We start from the raw sequence: 22012 nt of genomic DNA, 5'->3' as shown, positions 1-22012 counted from the left end.
AAGTTAAATGAGTTATAAATGCTGAAAGACAAAGGAAAAAAGTAGCACGGCATGTGTATGGTCTTTTAGGAGAAAAGGGGGCGGGGGGAGAAAAAACCAATTGGTCAAATAGCTTTCCACTCGGTCACTGTTCCTAATGAGCTGGAGAGGGAAGGCAAGCTCTCTGAGCATGAACCAGGGTAAATGGGGGAAGGGAAGATAACAGATTTATTTACTGCCTGTCATGTACCAGGTGCTAGTATAATATGTGTTAAATACAGGTCAAGTGCTTTGTAGTTTATCTTCATTTAAACCTCCCAGCAGTTCTGGGAGGTAGGCATTGTTATGCCCACAGTATTGAAGAAGAAACTGAGGCTCATAAAGGCCTCACTCGGATCATGCAGAACCAGAATTGAACCCAGTTTTACCTTGTTTGAAAGCGCTTCCAATGAGTGGGGGTGGACTTGGTGGGTGTTGTCGGTGGGAAGTGAGTGGGGCTGCAGGAAAGAGCCTGCGTCCTCTCTTGTTTGTACTAGTCAGAACATTCAATGGAGGCATAGAGGAAGCTTCATTTGAGGCCTGACCTGGGGCTTCTATCTCCACACCTCTTGATTTACCAGGCGCTCTTCATTCACAACAGCCTCTTAGATCCGAAAAGAAATTGCAAGGCGGCTCCACGGTTGGTATGGAGAGTGTCGGAAGGTGGAGAGACGCCGGATGTTCGGGCTGCACGAGAGAGCCCAGAGGGCCACGGGAAGCCGGAAACAACTTGGGGACTGTCATCGGTGCGGGGGGCACAGTAGTGGCGTTGGGACGGAGTGGGTGGAGAGTACAAGGAGAAGTGGAAAGTGGCCATAAGAACAACAGAGCAAGGTGTTGGTGAGGAAGTCAGTGAGTGGGATGGGTGGGGTTCTGGAAACATACAGGGCTATGGTGTGCTGGTGGCTGTCAGCACGTGCCTCTGGGGTCTGTGGAAAATGGACTTTGATCTATCAGCTATGACTATTAACTGAAGAGGCACGTTCAGCAAACATGCCAGAGTTTACCATTCCAAATAAACCCCATTCTGTCAGCTTTCCCCCGAGAGGGCAGATACAACTCCAGTGTGCCCATGTCTCAAAACACCTTGAGAACACTTTCTAGAATTGCGTAGGAGCCTCAGGGACTCTCTTCCGCATTCTTTCACTGCCAACAAATCTTTGTTTTCCGGGAGTGGAATTTAATTCTGAGAAACAAACCAAGAATCATCCAGATGCGGGTCCCTGGATCACACCGGTGATCAAATGATGTAACTGAATTTGGGGTCGAAAATGACAAGTGACCGTAAAGTAATGAAGCTGATTTTCTCATGTCCTGGTACATTTATTTAAAAATTCACCCTCATAACACTGTAGTTGTATCCCACCTAATACTCTGTTTAATTTCATAAGTTCCCTGTAAAGCAGAGAATTCACAATGCAGGCCAGTCCGGCAGCTCTCCAGGTGAGCCGTGGACACAGACACACGTGCTTTCCTGCTTACCTCCAGTCGGCCAACTGCTGGGTGCCTGCCATGGTCTCGGGAATCACAGTCGCGTGCTGCACTGATGTGTGGGTGGCCACTCCGGTCAGCTGCTGCCATGCTGGGGGAAGCAGGATTTGCTGGGTCCCACTTGGCCAGGCCTGCTGCAGAACAGAGGACATGGGCCATCAACATGTTTGTTAATCACACAATCACTCAATAATGAGTCAAGTCCTTATTCTGTGCCCCAGGTTGTTCTGGACCCTGTGATGGGTGTCAAAGTGGAGACCTGGTCTTTGGCCTCAAAAACTAAGGTAAGGGGAGATAAAATTCACATCTGTGAACTACCTAGAAGATAATAAGTACATGGGCAAAGAGTCGTATGGAAGGGATTTATTCATGTTGAGGAATGATTTATTTATAATTTGCTCTAAGAACAGTGCTCACAGTTTCCAAAAGTTCGCATATTGATTTGTTCTGGCACACAACCATATGCAAGAGATTGAGACAGTTGAATTGGACCATACAAGGGTGACTTTTGCCCTCAAGAAGTTTTCCATCTAATATCCTTTATTTACTATTTTACCATTTGTTTATTAGAGTCTAGACCTCCAATTTGTGTTATCTTCTGAATCTAAGTTAGCATAATTCTTTACTTTTAATTAAAACTATGTATTTATTTAAGAGAGAGAGTGCGTGCGTGCAGGCATGGGAGGGAGGAAGGGAAGGAGAGAGAGAGAGAGAGAATGAATGAATGAATGAATCCCAAGTGGGCTCCATGCTGAGCCCAACATGGGGCTCGATCCCATGACCCTGGGATCATGACCTAAGCCGAAATCAAGATTTAGATGCTCAACTGACTGAGCCACCCAGGCACCGCTAAGTTAACATAATTCTGAGATCACCAAATATCTACTACTTGCCCACATCTGAGAGCAAGCAAGCAAGCATGAAATAAAATTCTTAGCTGGGACTATAAGCTTAATTGAGAATTACCTTGACCTTACCTCAAAGCAAAAATGAGATGTAGTTGGAGGGTCATAGCTTGATTCTACATCAATATTAAGATTTTTCTAAGAAGTCTAAAATGAACTGTCCTGACTCTTCCTTGAAAAGACTCACGGTGGCGGGGGGCGGATATATGTGGTGTTCTCTGCTTTCTATATTCTCAATCACTACCCTGCTTGCCTTTGGTTATCAAGTGATTCAGACTGAACACAGTTGTCCATAGTTGGACACTGAAAGGAACACCACTAAGGTAAAATCTCGGGCAGGTCAAGAATTTAAAGATGTATGATTTCAGTTATATCTCGTTCTTTCCACTGGGCTGGATATCGCTAACACTGGGTGATTTATGTAATACAGTGCTCCACAAACTGTATCTTTTTTTTTTAGGCTGCATCTTTAATATGTGTGTTTTGGCTCATATGTACAAACACACACTTGGAAATGAATCACAAACTTGAGTCAAAGCGTTATAAAAAGTGATGTGCATAAAAATGATAAAAGCACATTTTATTTTATTTATTTATTAAAAAAAATTTTTTTTACATTTATTTATTTTTGAGAAACAGAGTGAGACAAAGTGTGAGCGGGGCGAGGGGCAGAAAGAGAGGGAGACACAGGATCTGAAGCAGGCTCCAGGCTCTGAGCCGTCAGCACATAGCCTGATGCGGGGCTCGAAACCACAAACTGTGAGATCATGACCTGAGCTGAAGTCGGACGCTCAACCGACTGAGCCACCAAGGCGCCCCAAGAGCACATTTTAGATCTGAGTGGATGGTTCACCTGGTCCATCCTTCTCATGGTGCAGAGGAGGCCCCATGAGGTCTCATACCTTTTTTACATTGCCTGTTTGCTTACTGATCTGTTTTGATACAGGCAAAAAGCTTAGGGACAACAGTTCATACAGAAAGTGCTTAATGTTTGTTGTAAGATGAAAGAAGCAATCCTACCAAGGCAATTAATTATAGTTAACTATATTTCAAGCTTACTGAATTCAGACACAGCAGAAAAATAATTTAATCGATCAATTAAAACAGTTACAAGCTCAAAAAGTTAAATGAATAACAATTTCGTTGGCAGTAACATTTAAACAACTTTGAAACTCTTTTCCGCTTTCTGGAAAAGCATGTGTTTTGACTGTCACTTTTAAATAATAAATCTTGATAACAGGTTAAGGACATTTTTTCCCCCACTCCCCTAAAATGGATGTTAGCATTTTACCTGTAAGAGACGGGGTAAAGGCTGTTTTTGACCCCTTTCACTGATGGACACGTTCAACTCATTTGAGATGACACTTCATACTTGCATAATGACTTGTATACACTTGTATAGTTTATAACTTATTACTTTGTAATACATTTTTAAGATTACAGCCCATACTTCTTGGTGCCAAGCACAGAGCTAAGACCATAGATAGGTTTCTCACTTCATGCTAACATCAGTTCTGTGAGCTAAGGACTATTATTTTTTCCCATTTCTCAGATGGATAAACTGAACTACACAGAAACTAAATAACCTACCCAAAAAGGCAGTAAATTAAACGTATACATTTATTGCACTCCTTCTCTAAACCCAACTGAAATGATAGTGAAGGAATAAAAACATAATACAGAGATCCATAAGGACAGAAACAACAGGGGAGACAATAACCATTAGCAAAATTTTGGAAGCTGGGAAAGAGAAGGGCAATTACGGAGTCAGAAGACTGGGGCATCTAAGGTCAAGTCTGCATATTAAACCGTGAGATTCCTTTACCCCTCAGGTTGCAGATCCCTGGTATGTAGGCTTACACCGTCCCTCCCCACTCCCCACCAAAGCAGGAGGCAGGAAGTTCCTCTCTAGGAAAACCCACAAGTCCAAGATTAAGAACTACAAACACATGTGAGGAGTAGGGAGTCTGCCAATGACAATCACGGGCTCACCCCTCTCAGACTAGAGAGACCACATTCAACAGTCCTGCCCCTTCTGCAGCTTTCAAATTAGCTTTCCAGTGCTCCAGTCTTAAATACAAGTGAACAGCCAACGATAACCAGATATTAAAGAAAGCTTCTAACATCAAAGTCTAAAACAAAACAAGAAACTCAAAGGAAACAAAAACAGTGTAGGAATCAGAAGAAAATTTCCAAAAATTTATACTGTACACAGAGTTAAAAAAATGTTTATTTTGTTTCAATCATATATATATATATATATATATATATATATATATATATATATATATGAAACAAGGTCATATATAGGAATATATATTTATATATCCATATCTGTATTCAGAGAATAAGAATTCTTAGAAATGAGAACTATAACAAATTAATTCCATAGAAGGTTTTTTTTTTTTTTAAAGTTTGTTTATTTTTGAGAGAGATAGAGTGTGCGAGCAGGGGAGGGGCAGAGAGAGAGATAGACAGAGAATCCCAAGCAGGCTCCTGTCAGCTCACAGCCCGACATGGGGCTCAATCTCACAAACTGTGAGATCATGGCCTGAGCCAAAAATAAGAGTCAGATGCTTAACTGAATGAACCATGCAGGCGCCCTTACATAGAAGGTTTTAAAAAAAGCTGAGAAAATCTCAACTGTGGTAAGATAGCACAGATAGAATATAGAGAGAGAAAATGGTGGGGAGTGGGGGAGATACATGAAAATCATTAGATCGATTCAGGAGTGCCAACACCCAATGAAGAATTTCACAAAGAAGGAGTGAAAATGGATGGGAAAAAATTAACGAAGGAAAAATAAAAACTTCCATACTGACAGGGCAAAAACAGTGTTCAGGACAATGTATAAAGAATCACCCATGGGAAAGCATATAGATTATGAAATTTCAGACCATTGTGGACAAGGAGAGTGTTAAAAAGTTCTCAGAGAAAAAAACAACAGACACAACTTGTCAATAAGCTGAAACACGTCAACACATCAGACACCCAAACCGTGACTGGCTCTGGAGGAATCTGGGGTTGCATATAAATGTACAGAGAGGGAACCAACCAAATGAAAAAATGAAACCGCCATCAACTCCAGGAAAAACAAGTTGTCTAGGAAAAGAAATAGAATCATAGTATGCTGTGAGGCTCAACTGAGAATATTATACAATACTGATGGTAGTAAGTATTAATAATGCAGAGTGGTGGAATAAGAAACTTCCATGGTAAGAATGGGGGAAAGGAAGGGAGAGAACGAGTGAGAGAGAGAGAGAGAGCATGACTGCGTGTGTGCTGTTGGGTTGGGGTGGGTTAGGGGGCTAAGTCTTTATCTTCCACAGTAGGAAGTCCATTGATACCCAAAATGGGAATATCAGTAAAAAGCAGTTTAAGTACGTTATTTAGAAACATGGGAGTTAAATAACAAAATAAAAGACTTGGGGCACCTGGGTGGCTCAGTCAGTTAAGCATCTGACACTTGGTTTCAGCTCAAGGCATGATCTCATGGTTCATGAGTTGAAGCTCCACATCGGGCTCTGTGCTGACAGAGCAGAGCCTGCTTGGGATTCTCTCTCCCTCTCTTTCTGCCCCTCCTGAGCTCGCTCTCTCTCTCTCTCTCTCTCTCTCTCTCTCAAAATAAATAAACTTTATAAACAAACAAAAGAGTTTAAAAATTATTTGGGGGAAGTGGAAATTAGGGGTGGGATAGAGCAGGCAACCACTATTTTCTTAGAAGTCTGTGGACTCATTTCACTTTAAAAATTAGGTACATGTGTTAATTTGAAAAAAATGTTAAATTTGAAAGTAGGTTCCCTACAGTTATGTAGCTGGTAAGTGGTGGGACTGGCTTCTCTGACTTCCAGGCAATCAAATTTCAGAGCCCATGTTCTCACCAGTGTACTACCTTACTTTATGGAGAGGATGCGCAGAAATGATGGCTCTATTCAGGATCAGGGCTGGTGGTGAAGGCATAAAAGTCACATGAAAAAGTGTTCCTTATTCATGAACAACCCAGGCACCAAGCAAGACAGAAGCAGATAGCAAGACAGAATGGCTGGAGGGACTGCTTGCTGAAAATGTTACCAGAGGAGGTAATGAATGAGAAGCACTGAAGTTTTTGTAATTTGGATGGTTGAAAAAGTTCTAGGGAGACATTTGAAGGGATTCGGGTGCTAGGACTAGAAGCATGCATAGATCTTCAAAAGGCTGGGGTCTAGAAGGATATGGCAAACCTCCACCTCTTGGGGGCGCTCTGAATTTCTGTTCCAGCCTTGCGAGTCCAAGGGGGTTTTGGATCCTGCCAACTTGAAAAGTGAGCTAAATTCAATACTGTCTCAATCAAGAGCTGTATGTCCCATCTCTCTGCCTTTATCCACTTATCCACAATCTCTGATGGTGGTCAAGGTGTGAGCGCAGGCCCCAGGCATGGGACGACAGAGGGGACAGCCCCCTGTGGGTAGTACCAGCAAGGCTGGGACTGGCAAGACAGTTGGTAAACATCACTCCCGTATCATGTAAACAAGAGGGTGTGATTTCACTCCGGCCTCCCACGCACACATCCTTGGGGAACCCCGGAGAGACTGCTTCCCTTCAAAGGACATGGGGTGCTGCTGGAAGGTGGGGAGGAAAAAGCAAAGCAAACACAACTAACGTGGGATGGATTCAAATGACTCCGTTCCTAAACCTTCACAAATAAAAACCTTGAAAAGATTTAAATATTTTAATATTTTTTAAATATTTGTTTATTTTTGAGAGAGAGAGGGAGCGAGGGAGAGAGAGAGAGAGAGAACATGAGCAGGAGAGGGGCAGAGAGAGAGAGGGAAACACAGAATATGAAGCAGGCTCCAGGCTCTGAGCTGTCAGCACAGAGCCCGACGCAGGGCTTGACCTCACGACCCATGAGATCATGACCTGAGCCGAAGTCGGACTCTTAACCAACTGAGCCACTCAGGCGCTCCTAAGGTGTAAATATTTGTAAAAAGAGCGATGCCCACTTTTCAACGATGCTTAAAGGAAAGAATAATATCTGGGGTGCCTCTGCCTGATACCTAGCAATTTACCCAGAGAAAAATGAAGGCACTAGTTTAAATGTTTAGTTATTGTTCTTTTATAGCCACCATACTAGTTTTATAAGTCAGCGTGCTTTTGTCCTTTGAAGGGATATTTAAAAATACCTAGGAGAGAGCTCCCCCTTTACACTAACACACTGGCACAGATTAAGTGACAAATAGAGAAAGAAAAAGCAACCAACCGACAGAAAGACACAACGTGATCCTGGATAGGGCAGGAAGTTGTTTTCACCTAATACAAGAAATCTTTGCATGTGGAGGCGCATTGGTGTTCCGTGTCCTTTTTAATGGCTATGTGGCGTTCCGTTTTGCGTACACATCCATCTATTTAACAAGTCTCCTACTGATGGACATTCAAACTGCTTCCAGCAACTCCCCGTTATAAACACTGCAGTGACTAAAATCTTTGCACATGTAATTTTTATTCCCGCTCCTGATTACAGCTTTGGGTTAAGCCCGCTTGGAGATTTACAGCACTCTAGGGACTCTTTTTCAAGTGGGCAAAAAGGCAAAGCTCTTCCCTGCTATGATTAAAAGACAAACAAATTCAGAAATGCTGAGCCTGTTGGTTTGCACCAAACTGAACAACGGAGAAAGCTGAGGTTAGCTAGTAAGAATGCTAATTATTGTTTCTTTCAGAAATGATTTCTGGCTTACCGGGGTTAAGTGTGCCAACGAAAAAAGATCTGTAAGTACATGTGAGTTCTCTAGGTTTTGGCTCGCAGAGGAGGAGCACTGGGAGGCTGGTCTGGGTTTCTGCCACTCAGATAAAGTACGAACAAGCTATGCTGCCCCCAGAGTGAGCCTGTGGTTCCTTCTCTTGATCTTTCTCGGCTTTTTCCGAACTCCCTACTATGAAACCGTGCGAGCAGAAAGAAGCCATGAGGACCAGTGAGAGAGGGAAGAAAAGGCTTGCTTTAAGTACAGAAGATTCTCTGTTTATAAATTTTCAGCAACAAAATTTGGTGTGCCACCAGAAGCTGGTGTTAGTGGTCACTGCGGAGTCAATTTGCACTGAAGAACAGAGATGAAGAATGGTTAATATCAACCTTAAATAAGCTGTTCCAGGGAACAGAAGAAGAGGTTAATAATATCCCACACATTTTATGAGACGGGGTAACCTTGATACTCAAGTTAGATAAGGATTCTATAAGAAAGAGAAAGTATATGCCATTTCTCACTTCTGGACATAGAAATAAAAACACTAACCACATATTTACAAACAGCCCAATACTGGAAAGCATACAAGCATATCAAACGAACATGATTAAAGCTCATCTTGGAAATATAAGGATAGTTTAGCATTAAGAACCTATTAATGTAACGTGTCACATTAATAGATTAATGAACAAAAAACACAAGTATTTTAACAGATGCAGAAAGAACGTGTGACATAACTCAATATTCATTAAAAGATTAGCAAGCTTGGGAAAGCTGTCTCCACCAAATATTGATAGCAGACCAAATATGGCAAAGAGCTAGAAGAATTTCCTGTAAAGTCAGGGACCAATTAAGGATGTCCAGTGTCAACACTGTTAGTGATCATTGTTTTGAGGTGCTGGCAGCACAGTAGAATAAGGAGTGTAAAGGAAGAAACAAAGCTAGTAAGATGGTCCATAGAAGAAATCCAAGGGAATTCCCAGAAACAATCATAACTAATCAGAGTTTAGAAGGACTTCCAGATAACAAACTCAGTAGACCAAAATCAGTTTTAGTCCTATAAACCAAAACCAAATACTTGGAAAATAAAATCAATAAAATTATTAATAGCAAAACCTGTAAAATATTTAGGAACTGTTCTCACAGAAGAAAACTTTAATAAAAAGAGTGAAAGATAACATATACAGTTATGCCGTGTTTGTGCCTGAAATGACTTAATGCCATAAGGATGTCAGCTTTTCCTAAAGTAAATATAGATTTAGCCCCAGTCTAGTAAATGCACATCAGGGTTTTCTGTTTTGAAAAGATGATTGCTAAAAAAAGAGAAAAGAAAAAAGAGAAGACAGTTGCTAATTGCTGTGCGACTCTGAGCCAATGACTGTTTTGTTTGTAACAGTGACATTTAAATTCATATGAAAAGTGAAGGGACAAGGACAGACAGGGGACTTTTGAAAAATGAAACAGGAACAGGGCTTTCCCAATCAGACAGCAAGGCAGGTGTTAGTTATCACAGTTAAGACGGCAGGATGAGGAAGGCCGTGGAAAAGAGAGCACAAACAGACCTGTACAGTTTCACTACGTTAAAATTAAAACCAAAAACTTTTTTTTTTAATGTTCATTTATTTTTAAGAGACAGAGCATGAGCAGGAGAGGGACAGAGAGAGAGAGGGAGACAGAATCCAAAGCAGGCTCCAGGCTCTGAGCTGCCAGCACAGAAGCCCGACATGGGGCTCGAACTCACAGACTGCGAGATCATGACCTGAGCTGAAGTCGGATGCTCAACCAACTGAGCCACCCAGGGACCCCCAAAACTTCTTTTTTTTTTTTTTAAATAAAGTTTATTTATTTTGAGAGAGAGAGAGAGAGAGAGAGAGAGAGAGAGAGAGAGAGAGAGAGAGAAGTATGAGTGAGCAGGGGAAAGGCAGAGAGAGGAAGAGAGAGAATCCCAAGCAGGCTCCGTGCTGTCAGCGCAGAGCCTGATGTGGGGCTTGAGCTCATGAACCGTGAGGTCACAAACTGAGCCAAAACCAACAAGTCAGAGGCTTAACCGACGGAGCCACCCAGGTGCCCCCAAACCAAAAACTTCTATTCAACAAAAGATACCGTAAGTCAAGTGTCCGTAGGAACACTCTGAGAGAAGGCTTTGGGAACCTACCTTATTTAAAAATAAATGTGCTTCTAAACGGACATGTAGGTTAAGCTGTCCTTGATGCCCAGTGATAGAAATGAAAGTATGGGGGCAATGTGGCACGGTGGTTAAATACAGATGCCAGCATCTGACCTCCAGGGTCCGTGTCCTGGTTCTGGCACCTATTTGCTGGGGGACTCTGAGCCAGTGATTGTGCCTGCTCTCCGTATTTGTCAACTGGAGACAAATACCTTACGTATCGTGCTGTTGTGGGGATTAAATCAATTAAACAGTTACAGAGTGTCTGGCATAATGATGATGTATTTGTTCAAGTGCCGTTCAGGATCGATTACTGTTATCACTGCATCCCTATGTTACCTTAAACTTCCACAACACTTTACACATTTCCAACCACTGTCACCTCTTGTGCTCTCCCTCTACCATTGGAGTACCTATGTGAACAGATAAGGAAGGTTCCAGCTCACAGCTTCTGTGATCCTGGTTTTGCAACTCCTTATAAAATAAGGAGATAAATCTCCAAGGCTCCTTTTGGCTCTAAAAAAAAAAAATCATTTCTATCTGGTAAGAAAGAAATTTGAGGCAAAGAAATGTTAACTGACTTGCCTTAGGTCACACAGTTATTAGTAGAGTTAGGATTAAAACCTATGTCTTCCATATTAATTTGCATTATAAAGCCACAATAGTTAATAATAATTTCCCCAGACTCTCCCTATGTCTAAATTTCTTCTTGGAATTATAAGCAAGATAACGTAGGGAGGTGATTCACCGAGGGATCATTCAGAATATTACTGGTATCTTCTAATGAGCCCAAGCACCTAACTCATTACCACGGAGGGAATTAGCAGAGATATATCTCTTTTGTGAACAACATTAACAGGGATAATGGCAATACCAGTAATAATAAAGAAGGAATTACCTGGGCCAGCAGACCTGGTTGGATCTGAAGGGGCTGTGCTCCCGGGGCTTGAGTGACGAGGGGAACCGCATTCTCCATTCGCACGGAATAGCCAGCGTGCTTAGAGGGAGAGGCCTGCAGCCCTGTTCCGGACAGCGGCAAGGGAGAGAGGGGTTGGTGAGTGGCTGGAAACAGCTGGACGCGGAGAACCTTCCTAGCCAGCTGCGTCCGCTCCCATCTCCCCTTCGCACCAGTCCCCGCCAGGTATCACCTGGTCCTTTGCAAGTCTCCCCTTCAGTTTCCAACTTAAAAATGTTAAAGCCACAGAAACCAACTTGGAATGTTTTCGGAGACTAGGAGGTCAAATTAAGGAGTCTGTAAAGCCAAAGATGGAATGGTTATGCTGACAAATTACACCAGAAAGACAGCTTCTGACATGAAAATACACTGGTGAATGTCAGAGCAGGGGTGTCGGGGAATAGCCTGTGAATCCACTGGAAGCCCTCTGTCTGGAACCGAGCATCCACACACAGGCTCACGCCACAGGGTGTCACGTTTGGGAACAGATACGGAGCTTTCCGTAGACCCTGAGACCTCGTACACAGTCAACCCTGGCTGGTTCTTAGAACTTTCAGGAGAAGAGTGTTGAGGTGCATGGCTAAAGAATCATTTGGGGGACAGGCGTGGGAGGTCCTTTTTGGACAGATTCATATTCTTCTTGAGAACTGGACCCAGTTGGCTGTCAGAGAGTGGCAAGTCCCAAGGACATTTCACTGGAGGAAATACAAGCTGACATCAGCCTAACAAGAAGAACACAGACAACGTGGGTATTTACAGACAGCTGGCCTGGGACAAAAACACCAGCAGGTGGAGAGAAAAACAACTTGGTGCTGAAGCCTAAGTCCTATTGTTTCTAGGCTGGCCAGAGTAGGAGAGGGGCCCTGACGTTCAGCAATGCCAGTGCTCTCTCGGAAATGAAGAGGGCCTTGGCCTCAGCCTTAGTCCAGGGAGGTGGGCGTGACAGAAAGGCGTGGGCGCCGGTTCCCTGGAGGTGGAACAGGAAGGAGCAGGTGACGGGCCGGGTCTGCTCAGCCTTACCTTGGAAGCCGGGAGGACACACGATGAGAGCTTGCTGGAAGGGGTCAGGCCGGGCACAGATCTGGGCTGTTCCTGTCTGCAGGGGCAGGCTCCGCTGGGCCACTGCAGCCATGGACGCCGCTGAGGGCTGGTAGAGTGCAGATTGGTAGTTTAGTATGGAGACTTCGGGATTGGCTAAGGAAATAGTGGCACTGGTGGAGGTGGGAGCCTAAAGGAATGATGGGGATTGAACAAAAAATAAACAAAAATAAAAAATGAGGGACGTGGCATGTTGGGAGACGCGAGTTTAAATCAAATAAATGAACTCAAAGAGGAGTAAACAAATAAACAAAAACCAAGAGCCAAAAAAGCAAAAACAGAGGGGAGTGGAAACACAGTTGAAGGCTCAGGGCAAAGCAGGCACCTGCAGCCACATTCACCTCAGCATCCCCTTTGGTGCTTATACTCGGGCCAATGCCTAACCTGTGTGGGGCCTGGACCAGAGTGCAAACGGAAGCTTGCGTGCCGTAAGTCTACAAACTGCAAAGTTAAAAATCAGGCCAGAAACCGTTCATGTTCTGCCCTTCTACCTTCCAACAACCTGGAAGGCCAGGTTTGAGTTCAAGACTCTTGGATCCCTTGGATGCTGCACTGGAACACGGTGACGGTGGGGAGAGCTCACCCCCTGACTGCCTTCTCTTCCTGACCCAGCTGTGTCCCATGACTTGGGGTCTCTCGGTGCACGTATATGGGCCTGCCAGCCCACACCTCTAAGCTCTGTTCACACACCCCTTCCCTGGGGCCTGCGGTGCTGTCCACACTTGGGAGGCAGAGCCAGGAGGAGGCCTCTGCGGGCACAGCGTCCTGGGTACCCAGAGCTTGGCACGGAAGCACACACAGACATGGAGGGAGGCTGAAGTGGGCCTCCGAAGGGGGCCTTCCCGCTCAGGTCTGAGGCGAGCACTGTTCACAGATACGCTCAGATGGCTGCGGAACAGGTTACTGCAAATAAACGCGCTACATTAACAGCCAGCCAGGGAGAGGGACACACCGATCCTGGGGTTTCTCATTGGAGTCTGGGGCCTTCTTACGCTGGTTCAGCTTCGTAGGCTGGAGGCCAGAGAGGAAAGACGCCGACGGCTCAGGGGAACTTAAATGGAGAGGGTTAAATGGATTCTGAAATCATGTGCTTTCTCCTGCCTCTTTCGGAAAGAGACCTCACTTGAGAATGAACTTCCATGGAAAGCAAGGCCAAAGAAGGAAAATTGGTTCTAAATTGGGAATTTTCTAGCTTCTTCACACGGATCCTGCAGCAAGATAGGTGGAGGTTACCGGGGTCATCGAATTCAACATTGCCTAACACAGGTTTTGCCACTAGAGGTTATGGACGAGGAGGAAAGAGCCACAAGCCATCCTGGACAAGTACAGGAGTAGAGTTTTTTTTTTTTTTTTTTCAACATTTTATTTTTGGGACAGAGAGAGACAGAGCATGAACGGGGGAGGGGCAGAGAGAGAGGGAGACACAGAATCGGAAACAGGCTCCAGGCTCCGAGCCATCAGCCCAGAGCCTGACGCGGGGCTCGAACTCACGGACCGCGAGATCGTGACCTGGCTGAAGTCGGACGCTTAACCGACTGCGCCACCCAGGCGCCCCACAGGAGTAGAGTTTTAAGAAGGGTACGTACACATGTCAAATTTGATAAAAAGGCTACTCAGTTTATGTGTTTTTTGTTTTTGTTTTTTTTTGTACCTAGGTTTTATGCCCAATTTCAGTGTTAAGCAAATTAATTTGCTTGAAAGTAATCACTAAATTATGTAGCACACACGTTTGGATTTTAGAATACAAATTGCCACAAAGAGTGGGTTTTGGGCCTCTTGGTTGTGCGCGCCACGTGTAGGCCGGCGTCTGTGTTCTCTTACTGTTTCCTCTCTGTTCTCTGCCCAGAGAACCTCTCCTGGAGCCTCACCCTGTCCCCATTTCCCACTGCCGGCTTGTGCCCCGAGCTTCCCTCTTTGGGGACCGGCACCCTCCAGGTCCCCACGCGGGTCCTCGACTCTTCTGTCTCCCCTACGCCTGCCTTCTTCCAATCGTCCCTGGAACCTGACTCTCAGGGTTTCTCCCCTGGTGGCTGGGCTCTGTTCAGTGAAGTTCTGGCCTCCGCTTTCTCCCTTCCAGTTTTTCTTGGGCACTGAGGCTAGAACATTCTTTCCAAAAGACTACACTTTGTGCGTGTTGTCACCTCTGCCCTCAAATCTCCAATTACTGTCTAATAAACACTATATGCGCATTTGGGTCTGGCACTCCTTACCCATGGTTTGGCCAACCTTCCCTTCCAAATTTACCTCCCTCTGCTTTCTGCGCTCATGGCACCAGCTGGAGAGCACAGGCCCTGCAGACTCACACAAATCCTCCCAGCACATTCTCTCCAAGCCTCTGTGCTTGCTTCAAGGCCTCGCCTGGGTCCCGTGTGCTCCACACTGAAACCCTCCCTGACACCGTCAATTTAGATGAACTTCTTCATAACATTAACCCATCTGCCAGCTGACGTGATGGGGTTCTGGTGCTGAAGGACAAAACTGTGGTGGTATTTTGTCAAGGCGCGCATATGTCTGGCTGTGGACACCTTAGCCTGAGTGCAGGGCCAGGCACTGGGAGGGACTGTTTGTTTCTTTGGACTCCAGGTCCTAGAGAGCACAAGCTCTTCTCTCTAAGGAGAGCTTTAAGGACACCAGTGGTCCCGAGGGCGGCACATTCCACGTGGCCTCTCCTGGAGTTTAGGTGGGGGAGAGAGGGATGCCTAGAAGAGGGGGGATGTGAGGGAGGAGAAGCTGGAAGCTGGGGTCGGTGCCTCTTCAGTGACAGAGAAGTGAGTGGATGGCCAGGCGGAGGTATTCATACTTCGGGATTAGAACATATACACTCCTCTCCTCCTCTAGAACACACACACACACACACACACACGGGAGTGTTGTGGCCACCGCAGACTGATACCAAGGCTGGAAAAATCTAGGGGCAGTTAGTTCTTTGGGGGAAGTGATAAGACTGGAATTTGGGAATAAAAGTAAAAGTGTCTTAAATAGCAGAGGCAGCCCAGACTAGGATTTGGAAATTATTCAACCAGTAAGTATTTCCGGTAAGTATGTTACCCCTATTTTAAACAGCATGTTAAGTGTGGGGTTCTGCTAATTTTTTCAAAAAGTTGGGTATCTGTGAGAAAAAAGCCTTACTCTCCTGGTCCCTTCTGATGCCAGCTGCTGGGATTCTGGTGACAGACTGATGAATTGATTTTCCCTGTGACTTGGAGAAAGGACAGCTTTTATCTGTCCTGAAAGGAGATCACGTGGACCCAGCAGTGTGGGGACAAGGTGGAGAGACCCGAATGGGGTGACCGCCAGTGTCCCTTCCAGTGCTAGAATTCTTTACCAGGCACATGTCAGGCATAAAAGGATTATAGCAGGAGACTTTCCGTTATTCCCACCTCAGGACCAAGGGAAACACTAAGAGGTACTATCTCAGAAAGAGTACCTTTACAGGGTCCCTGGGTCTCTCAAAGGAAATAACCGTGGAAGCAAACACTTTCTTACATAGTTAAACATGACAGGAGAGGGATTTTGTGCATATTGTCTCTTCTATATGGTACTGGAGGAATTTGGCCTCCTGACTAGGTTTGGTGGGAAAATACAATTCCTGATGCACAGTCAGCCTTGCCCACCTTCCCCTTCGCTCCCCATTCACCTGGTTGTGGACAGTGTTCAGCTGGTTGTTGAAAGTCATGGTCAGGTTGGTGGACGTGCTGGGGGCCACATGCGTGATGAAAGGGGTCTTGCTCTGGTTCACGGTGTCATACATATTCACCCGACGCTTGCAAATCTCCATGTTCTGGAAACATGATTTGACGCTGTTCATGAAAAGACAGAGGCATAAGGGAAAGAGAAGAGGGTAACGCAGTATAAGGGGGGAGAAGACGGAGAGAAGGGAGAGAACAGTTAATCTAGTAAACAAGACCACTGGGAAACTTAACTCTAGGTCTAAATTTCCTGGATTTCTCATGTGAAGTCTGCATTTGCTCAAGTCAGTTTGATTCAGATGAATTTCCCCCAGGATGGGCAAAGGTTCTCCATAGCACAACAGACTTGACGGCTCTCGCTGCATTTCCTCATATCGCTGATCTGCTGAACCAACTTCACTGACCATTCTCAGCGTTCGGGGTGGTTTATGGTTTACTCTGGGAACATTCAACAGCAGCTTCCCGCCTCCACCTTACCAAAGACAACTCCTTGTGCTTCTGGGGCACCAGCGCCATCTAGGGGACAGCCGAGGAGCCAGCCAAACCCGTATCCGGGCCCAGTTGGCACTCTTTGTCCCCACTGGAACTGCACGTGTTCCAGTGCAGTAATGGGAACAGTAATACCAGTAATAATGGATAATAGTGGTTAACATTGAGAACATATTGAGAAGTGTGGCAGTTGCTTGCAAGCACTCTTTCACTCAGTCCTACAACACCCGCAGGACGGAGATAGGACAGTTGTCCCTGTTTACGAGTTAAAGGTGTTAAGTTTTAGGGAGGACAGGTCGGGAATCTGCCAAGGCGAAGAGCTAATTACTAGCCATCTTCGTGTGTACACATACATCCTCTTTAACCTCCTTCATCCTCCCTTTTGCTCTTCTCGTTCTTGCCGAGTTACATGAAATAGAAGTTCTCTCCCTCTTTTTCTTCCTCCATTTGTGAATCAAAACAGAACCCTAGTTATGAAAGTCAAGTCTAAAAATGCTGCTGACACCAGCGTCAAGGAAAAGGAAAGCCACAGCGGCCTCAACCACGGAGTTCTTGAAAATCCACCATGAAGTGTCCTTCAGAATTTATACACTGTTTTCTCATTCGCTTCTGTTTTCTTTTTTAATTTTTTTTTTTTTTTTAGCGTTTATTTATTTTTGAGAGAGACAGAGACAGAATGCAAGTGGCTTAGGGGCAGAGAGAGAGGGGGACACAGAATCCGAAGCAGGCTCCAGGCCCTGAGCTGTCAGCACAGAGCCCGATGCGGGGCTCGAACCCACAAACTGTGAGATCATGACCTGAGCCGAAGTCGGACGCTCAACCGACTGAGCCACCCAGGTGCCCCGCTTCTGTTTTCTAATGAAACTTACTTTTCCTCAAATGCTAACATTCAGGATAGTAAAACACATTTAGATTTCAATTTTAAGTACTGATAATGATTATAAATAATGTAATAACTGAATATAAATAAAATATTAGTTTTCTACTCCTTTGAGATTACGTGTGTGTGCTATGGGTGTGCTATAATTTGGGCCAAGCAGGTGCTTGACGGCTATCCCGAAACGTCCTTTCCATGACAGGCATTCCGAACTTAGACATGCCCGAAGAATCCTTTCTGAGCTCATGACTACTTAAAATGGCCACACAGTGCACACGAAATAAACACTTACTGACTGATCACCCTGGAGAAAAAGGAAAACATATTCCATGGTAACGAATAGCTAAAACATACTACTTATAATGCTGGTAATACTGACAGTTTTGGGCATGTACTAAGTGCCAAGCAAACTGCCAAGTGCTTTCACATGGAAGCTGAAGGAATAAAGCGATGTATTTTGTATTCTTTTTGGAATGTATTTAAAGCATTATATGGTTTTGTGACAATTCAACCCAAAGCTTTTAGACGCAGAATTTTCTAATTAAAATGGTCTGAGTTTTGAGTTTCAGGAAGAGCAAACACTTACACCCTGGGTTAATTCTGTCAGAATGGCTTTTAAGGAATTCGTGCACTAGAATCCTGGTGTGGAGAAAGGAGTGGGGTCGCTTTCACCTGTTAATCTATATGTTGGGGCAGCTCTGGCCCAGCCCCAAGGGTGGGGGTCTTCGGAAGGAGTGGAGGCTGGAGCATTCTTCTCACCCTGTTGTTCTCATGGTCTTCCCAGCCCGTTCTAGGGACCCTTAGGGGTTACGCCTACTCTCAGGGAAGCCTAGGTGTGCTTAAAGACCTGTCTTTCCTTCTGGGGCCCGTTTTCTGAATTCTAAATTGCCAGTGATTCTCTTGGATCTACACCAAATTCTGAATTTGAGACTCATGCTCATGGTCTCCATGCTTGGTCTTCACCAAGTACAGTGAAGCATTCTATTGCTGCTTCCTTAACAGAATTCAGAGCTAGGCAGGACCCTGAGGTCATTCAGCTACGGCCCTGACGTTGTGCAGGTGACTGTCTCATTGACAGTGCAGAGGGCTAACTGGGAGCTGTCTGGAGAGCACCACTCCATCTCCCACATCTACTATAGCTGGTTCACAATTGTCCCATTTCACCCCTGAATATAAAAAGACTGATCTCATGGGAGTCCTATCCAGAAAATCACCGAGTCTGCCTTCCTTCAGTGGTGCAGACTGACTCCTTGACTTACCCCTACCACCCCAGAAATAGGACAAATCCTGTAATGAGAGTTTGCGAGGGAGGGGTCCAACTTCCTTCTCTGAACTGGACATTGGTGGTTGTTGCCATGTGATCTGACTTGCTCAACATCAACTGATCAGAACTGAAATCAGAGGAGGTAATTAGGGTACCGCCCACTCATTTTCTGCAGACCAGATAAGGTCAAGTCCAGCCTTGAGACTCAGCCCAATCAGACTCTGGCCCTTGAGACTCAGCCCAATCAGACTCTGGCCATGGCAGGAACAGCCAGGATGTGCCAAGGTCTCTCATGTTCAGCCTCTTCACGTATTTTCTGTCTCTTCCTAACCCCGTCTAAAATCTGGTGCTCCCTTGAGCATACCGCTTCTCCCTGCAGACTTCCAGGGATGGGACTATCTGTTCTTTCACATCCCAAGTGCCTCCAGGTTGAGCGGCTGAAATGATATCCCTCATTACCCTCTGATACGGGCTAAACTCTGCCCCCAAATCCATCTGCTGAAGTTCTAAAGCCCCAGGGCTTCAGCACGTGGCTGCATTTGGAGATGCGATCTTTATAGAGGTAAAACGAGGCCATCAGGGTGGGCCCTAATCCAATTGCCCGTGAGGAGGACGAAATTAGGACACAGACGTGTCGAGAAGGACCACGTGAGGACACAGGGAGGAGCCGGCCATCTAGAAGCTGAGCAGAGCAGCCTTAGAAGGAACAGTGCTGCCCAACACCTTGATCTTGGTGTTTGGTGTTGGTCTTCCAGAACGGTCAGAACATGGACTTCTGCTGTTGAAGCGGGTCAGCCTTCAGCGTACTTTGTTACTACAGCCTCTGCAAATTCCTCCTCCCTCCGTTCTGCCACCCTGGCCTCTCCTCTCCCCATCAGGCACCGGGGCCTCTGCCCCACTCCCTGCCCACCAGGCAGGGCTTCAGAGGTCAGACATCCTGGCTCCTCACTTCTTATCCCAGTGGCCTGTGGTCAATTCTGGCCACCCTTTCCCCACTTCCCCAAACTGCAAATTCAAGTGTTTCATCCCCTGGCCACACTTTGGCCCATCTGGCTCATTCGGCTGTTGCTAAAGTCACCAATCTTGGAGGTGATCAACCTGTTCGGCCCCACTGGCCCCTCTGTCTTCACTTCCTTTCCCTTCACAGCTAAGCCTCCCACAGCCATCATTTGGGAAAATGACTGCTCTCTTGCCAACATCCTAAGCCTGTCAGTTTGTCTTATTCTCTCAACAGCCTGGCAAAGCTCCAGCCCGGATGACCCTGAGTAACGACCTGCTGTCCCCCTGCCGTCACCTGGGGGCCCGGTTACCCTCCACACCATTCACATCTGCCATGCTCTGTTCCCCTATTGCTCTGTCCACTTGGCCCGGCCACCTCCTGCCCCGACCACCCGGGCTTTCCTCTACTTCTTCAGCCACCAACCACCTTGCTCTCCACAAGGGAAGACAGGAGCTGCCTGAAGAACATCCACTTCGCTGGCCAGGCCAGCACGCCTGCTGACGCCCACGTCCCTCCCTGCCCGTGACGCTGGCCTTGCCATCCTGGCGCCTCCCGGCCTCTCGGAAACCTCTGCATCCTTCGCTTCAATCCCTTGTGCTGCAGACACGTCCCACCAGCACCCTGAACTGCCCTGGTCCCTTCGTATCAGAAGAACCCCGTCGGGCCCCTCTGGTTGCTTCTGTTTCTCCCTCCCCTCCCCTCAGTCCCGCAGCCTGCTCAACTGGCCGTTGCTTCCCCGCAAACGGCTCTCTCAGGCCACCAGCACCTTTCACGTTGCCTCCCTTCATGGGCACTTTGCCCAGGCTTCTCTGACCTGATGGTGCAGCAGCAGGCCGGTCTCTGTCAAATGCAGCTCTAACCAGCCATCCCCTGCTTAGAAGTCCCTCCGTGACTTCCGCTGCTCTTACGATGAAGACCCAGACCCTTAACACGGGGCCTTACCCGGCTCGTCCCGAGGCCTCCCCTCCTTCCGAGCCCCAGGCCCTGTGCTGGCAGTCACTGCATGGGCAGTGCCCTCTCTCCCCTGGCCGGCCTTTTCACTGGTGACCTGTTGCTAGTCGTTCGGCGGTCATTTCCTCGGGGGCTGCCCTGCCGGGCCCCGACTGCAGCCCGCTTTCCCTGGTAACAGCCTGCTTCTTGGGGGATCACCCACGTGATGTCTTTCTCTCACCTACAGACTGGAAGCCCCGGTGGGCAGGGGCCCGACTGCTCTGCCCTACGCTGCACCCCAGCACACAGCCCGCCGCGGGGACGAATGAATGGACGAACAAACCCAGATCCAAACTAGAATGGTTCTGGGAGTGATCTCTGGCCCTGAAAGTGGCTTTGCTTCCCAGGTGCCGCCACTGTGAGCACCCCGTTTACGTACAGACCCCCAGGGCGGGTTCACCCAGACTTGAGCTCTCCCACGCTTCCCGTTCCCTGCTTTTTGGTGTAGAGCAAAGTGTGGCTCAGGGCCACCCAATCTGGCTGCCGCCTGCTTTTACAAATAACGTTTTATTGAAATGCAGCCTCCCTCATTGGTTTCTGTATGGTCCACGGCTTCCGTCAGCTACAACAGCAGAGTGGAGTGGTTGTGACACAGACCATATGGCCGCAAAGCCCGAAGTATTTACTATCTGAGGCTTTAAAGAAAAAGTCTGCTGACCCCTGGTAAAAAGCATCGAGCAAGACACCTACTGTGTGCTGTGGGGAAAATCGAGTAGGTGCGTCATGGTGACAAAGGGGTGGTTCAGGGTTTCAATTGGAGTGATTCTCTTATCAGCATCTATGGTCAGCATCTTCTTTAACAGGTCGATGAACTCCCGCCGGTCTGCCTTCTCCACCAACATGTCACTCCCTTCCAAATCCGTTGTCATGTTCACCTGGAGGCAAACAGGGACAGGTTACCAAAACCCCATTCGGCTGCCCCTCCCCCGGCTTCCCTTCTTCTCTGCCGGGAACTCCATCCCCATGTCTGTCACCCCTTCCCAGTGTCCAGAAGGCTGTGCGGGTCCTGCTGCAGGCACTGCCATGGGCTGTTACTGCCCACAGGCGGTGGCTGCTTCCTCTCCAGGAGAGGCAGAGGGCGGCCATGCGTGGCGGAGGGAGGGGGTCGCTGCCCGTTCTAGAAGATACACAGAAGTGACAGGACGTGCCCTGTACCTGCTTCCATCAGTTAAACTGAAATGTACCTCACATCACACCTCACGGAAAATAATCCCAAGATGGAAAGACTTCTGGGCATTCGTTGTATAACAATGGGGTTATACCTGATACTACTGAATTATATACTTAAAAATGGTTAAGACGGTCAGTTTTTCTTTTCTTTTCTTTTTTAAGTAGGCTCCACGCCCGCCGAG

The 22012-nt window shown here is 46.6% G+C and overlaps 1 protein-coding gene across 4 annotated transcripts in view; it reads right to left on the bottom strand.

Moving 5' to 3' along the window:
- HIPK2 (homeodomain interacting protein kinase 2) overlaps positions 1-22012 on the bottom strand; it is a 190128-nt gene that overhangs the window by 36574 nt on the left and 131542 nt on the right. For 2 of the 4 annotated variants that reach the window (XM_058724109.1, XM_058724112.1), the window contains exons 6-10: positions 21351-21535; positions 15989-16151; positions 12274-12400; positions 11197-11318; positions 1501-1643 (exon numbers count right to left, since the gene is read on the bottom strand). In XM_058724109.1, the coding sequence (XP_058580092.1) occupies positions 1501-1643; positions 11197-11318; positions 12274-12400; positions 15989-16151; positions 21351-21535 (740 nt within the window). Of the gene's footprint in view, positions 1-1500; positions 1644-11196; positions 11319-12273; positions 12482-15988; positions 16152-21350; positions 21536-22012 lie in introns of all 4 variants that reach the window. The other 2 variants (XM_058724108.1, XM_058724111.1) reach the window with 1 other exon arrangement.

The sequence above is a fragment of the Neofelis nebulosa genome, chromosome 4 (assembly GCF_028018385.1).
Source record: "Neofelis nebulosa isolate mNeoNeb1 chromosome 4, mNeoNeb1.pri, whole genome shotgun sequence".
Taxonomy (NCBI): domain Eukaryota; kingdom Metazoa; phylum Chordata; class Mammalia; order Carnivora; family Felidae; genus Neofelis; species Neofelis nebulosa.
The sequence above is the reverse complement of the archived record's forward strand: the minus strand, read 5'-3'. Positions and strand labels throughout refer to the sequence as shown.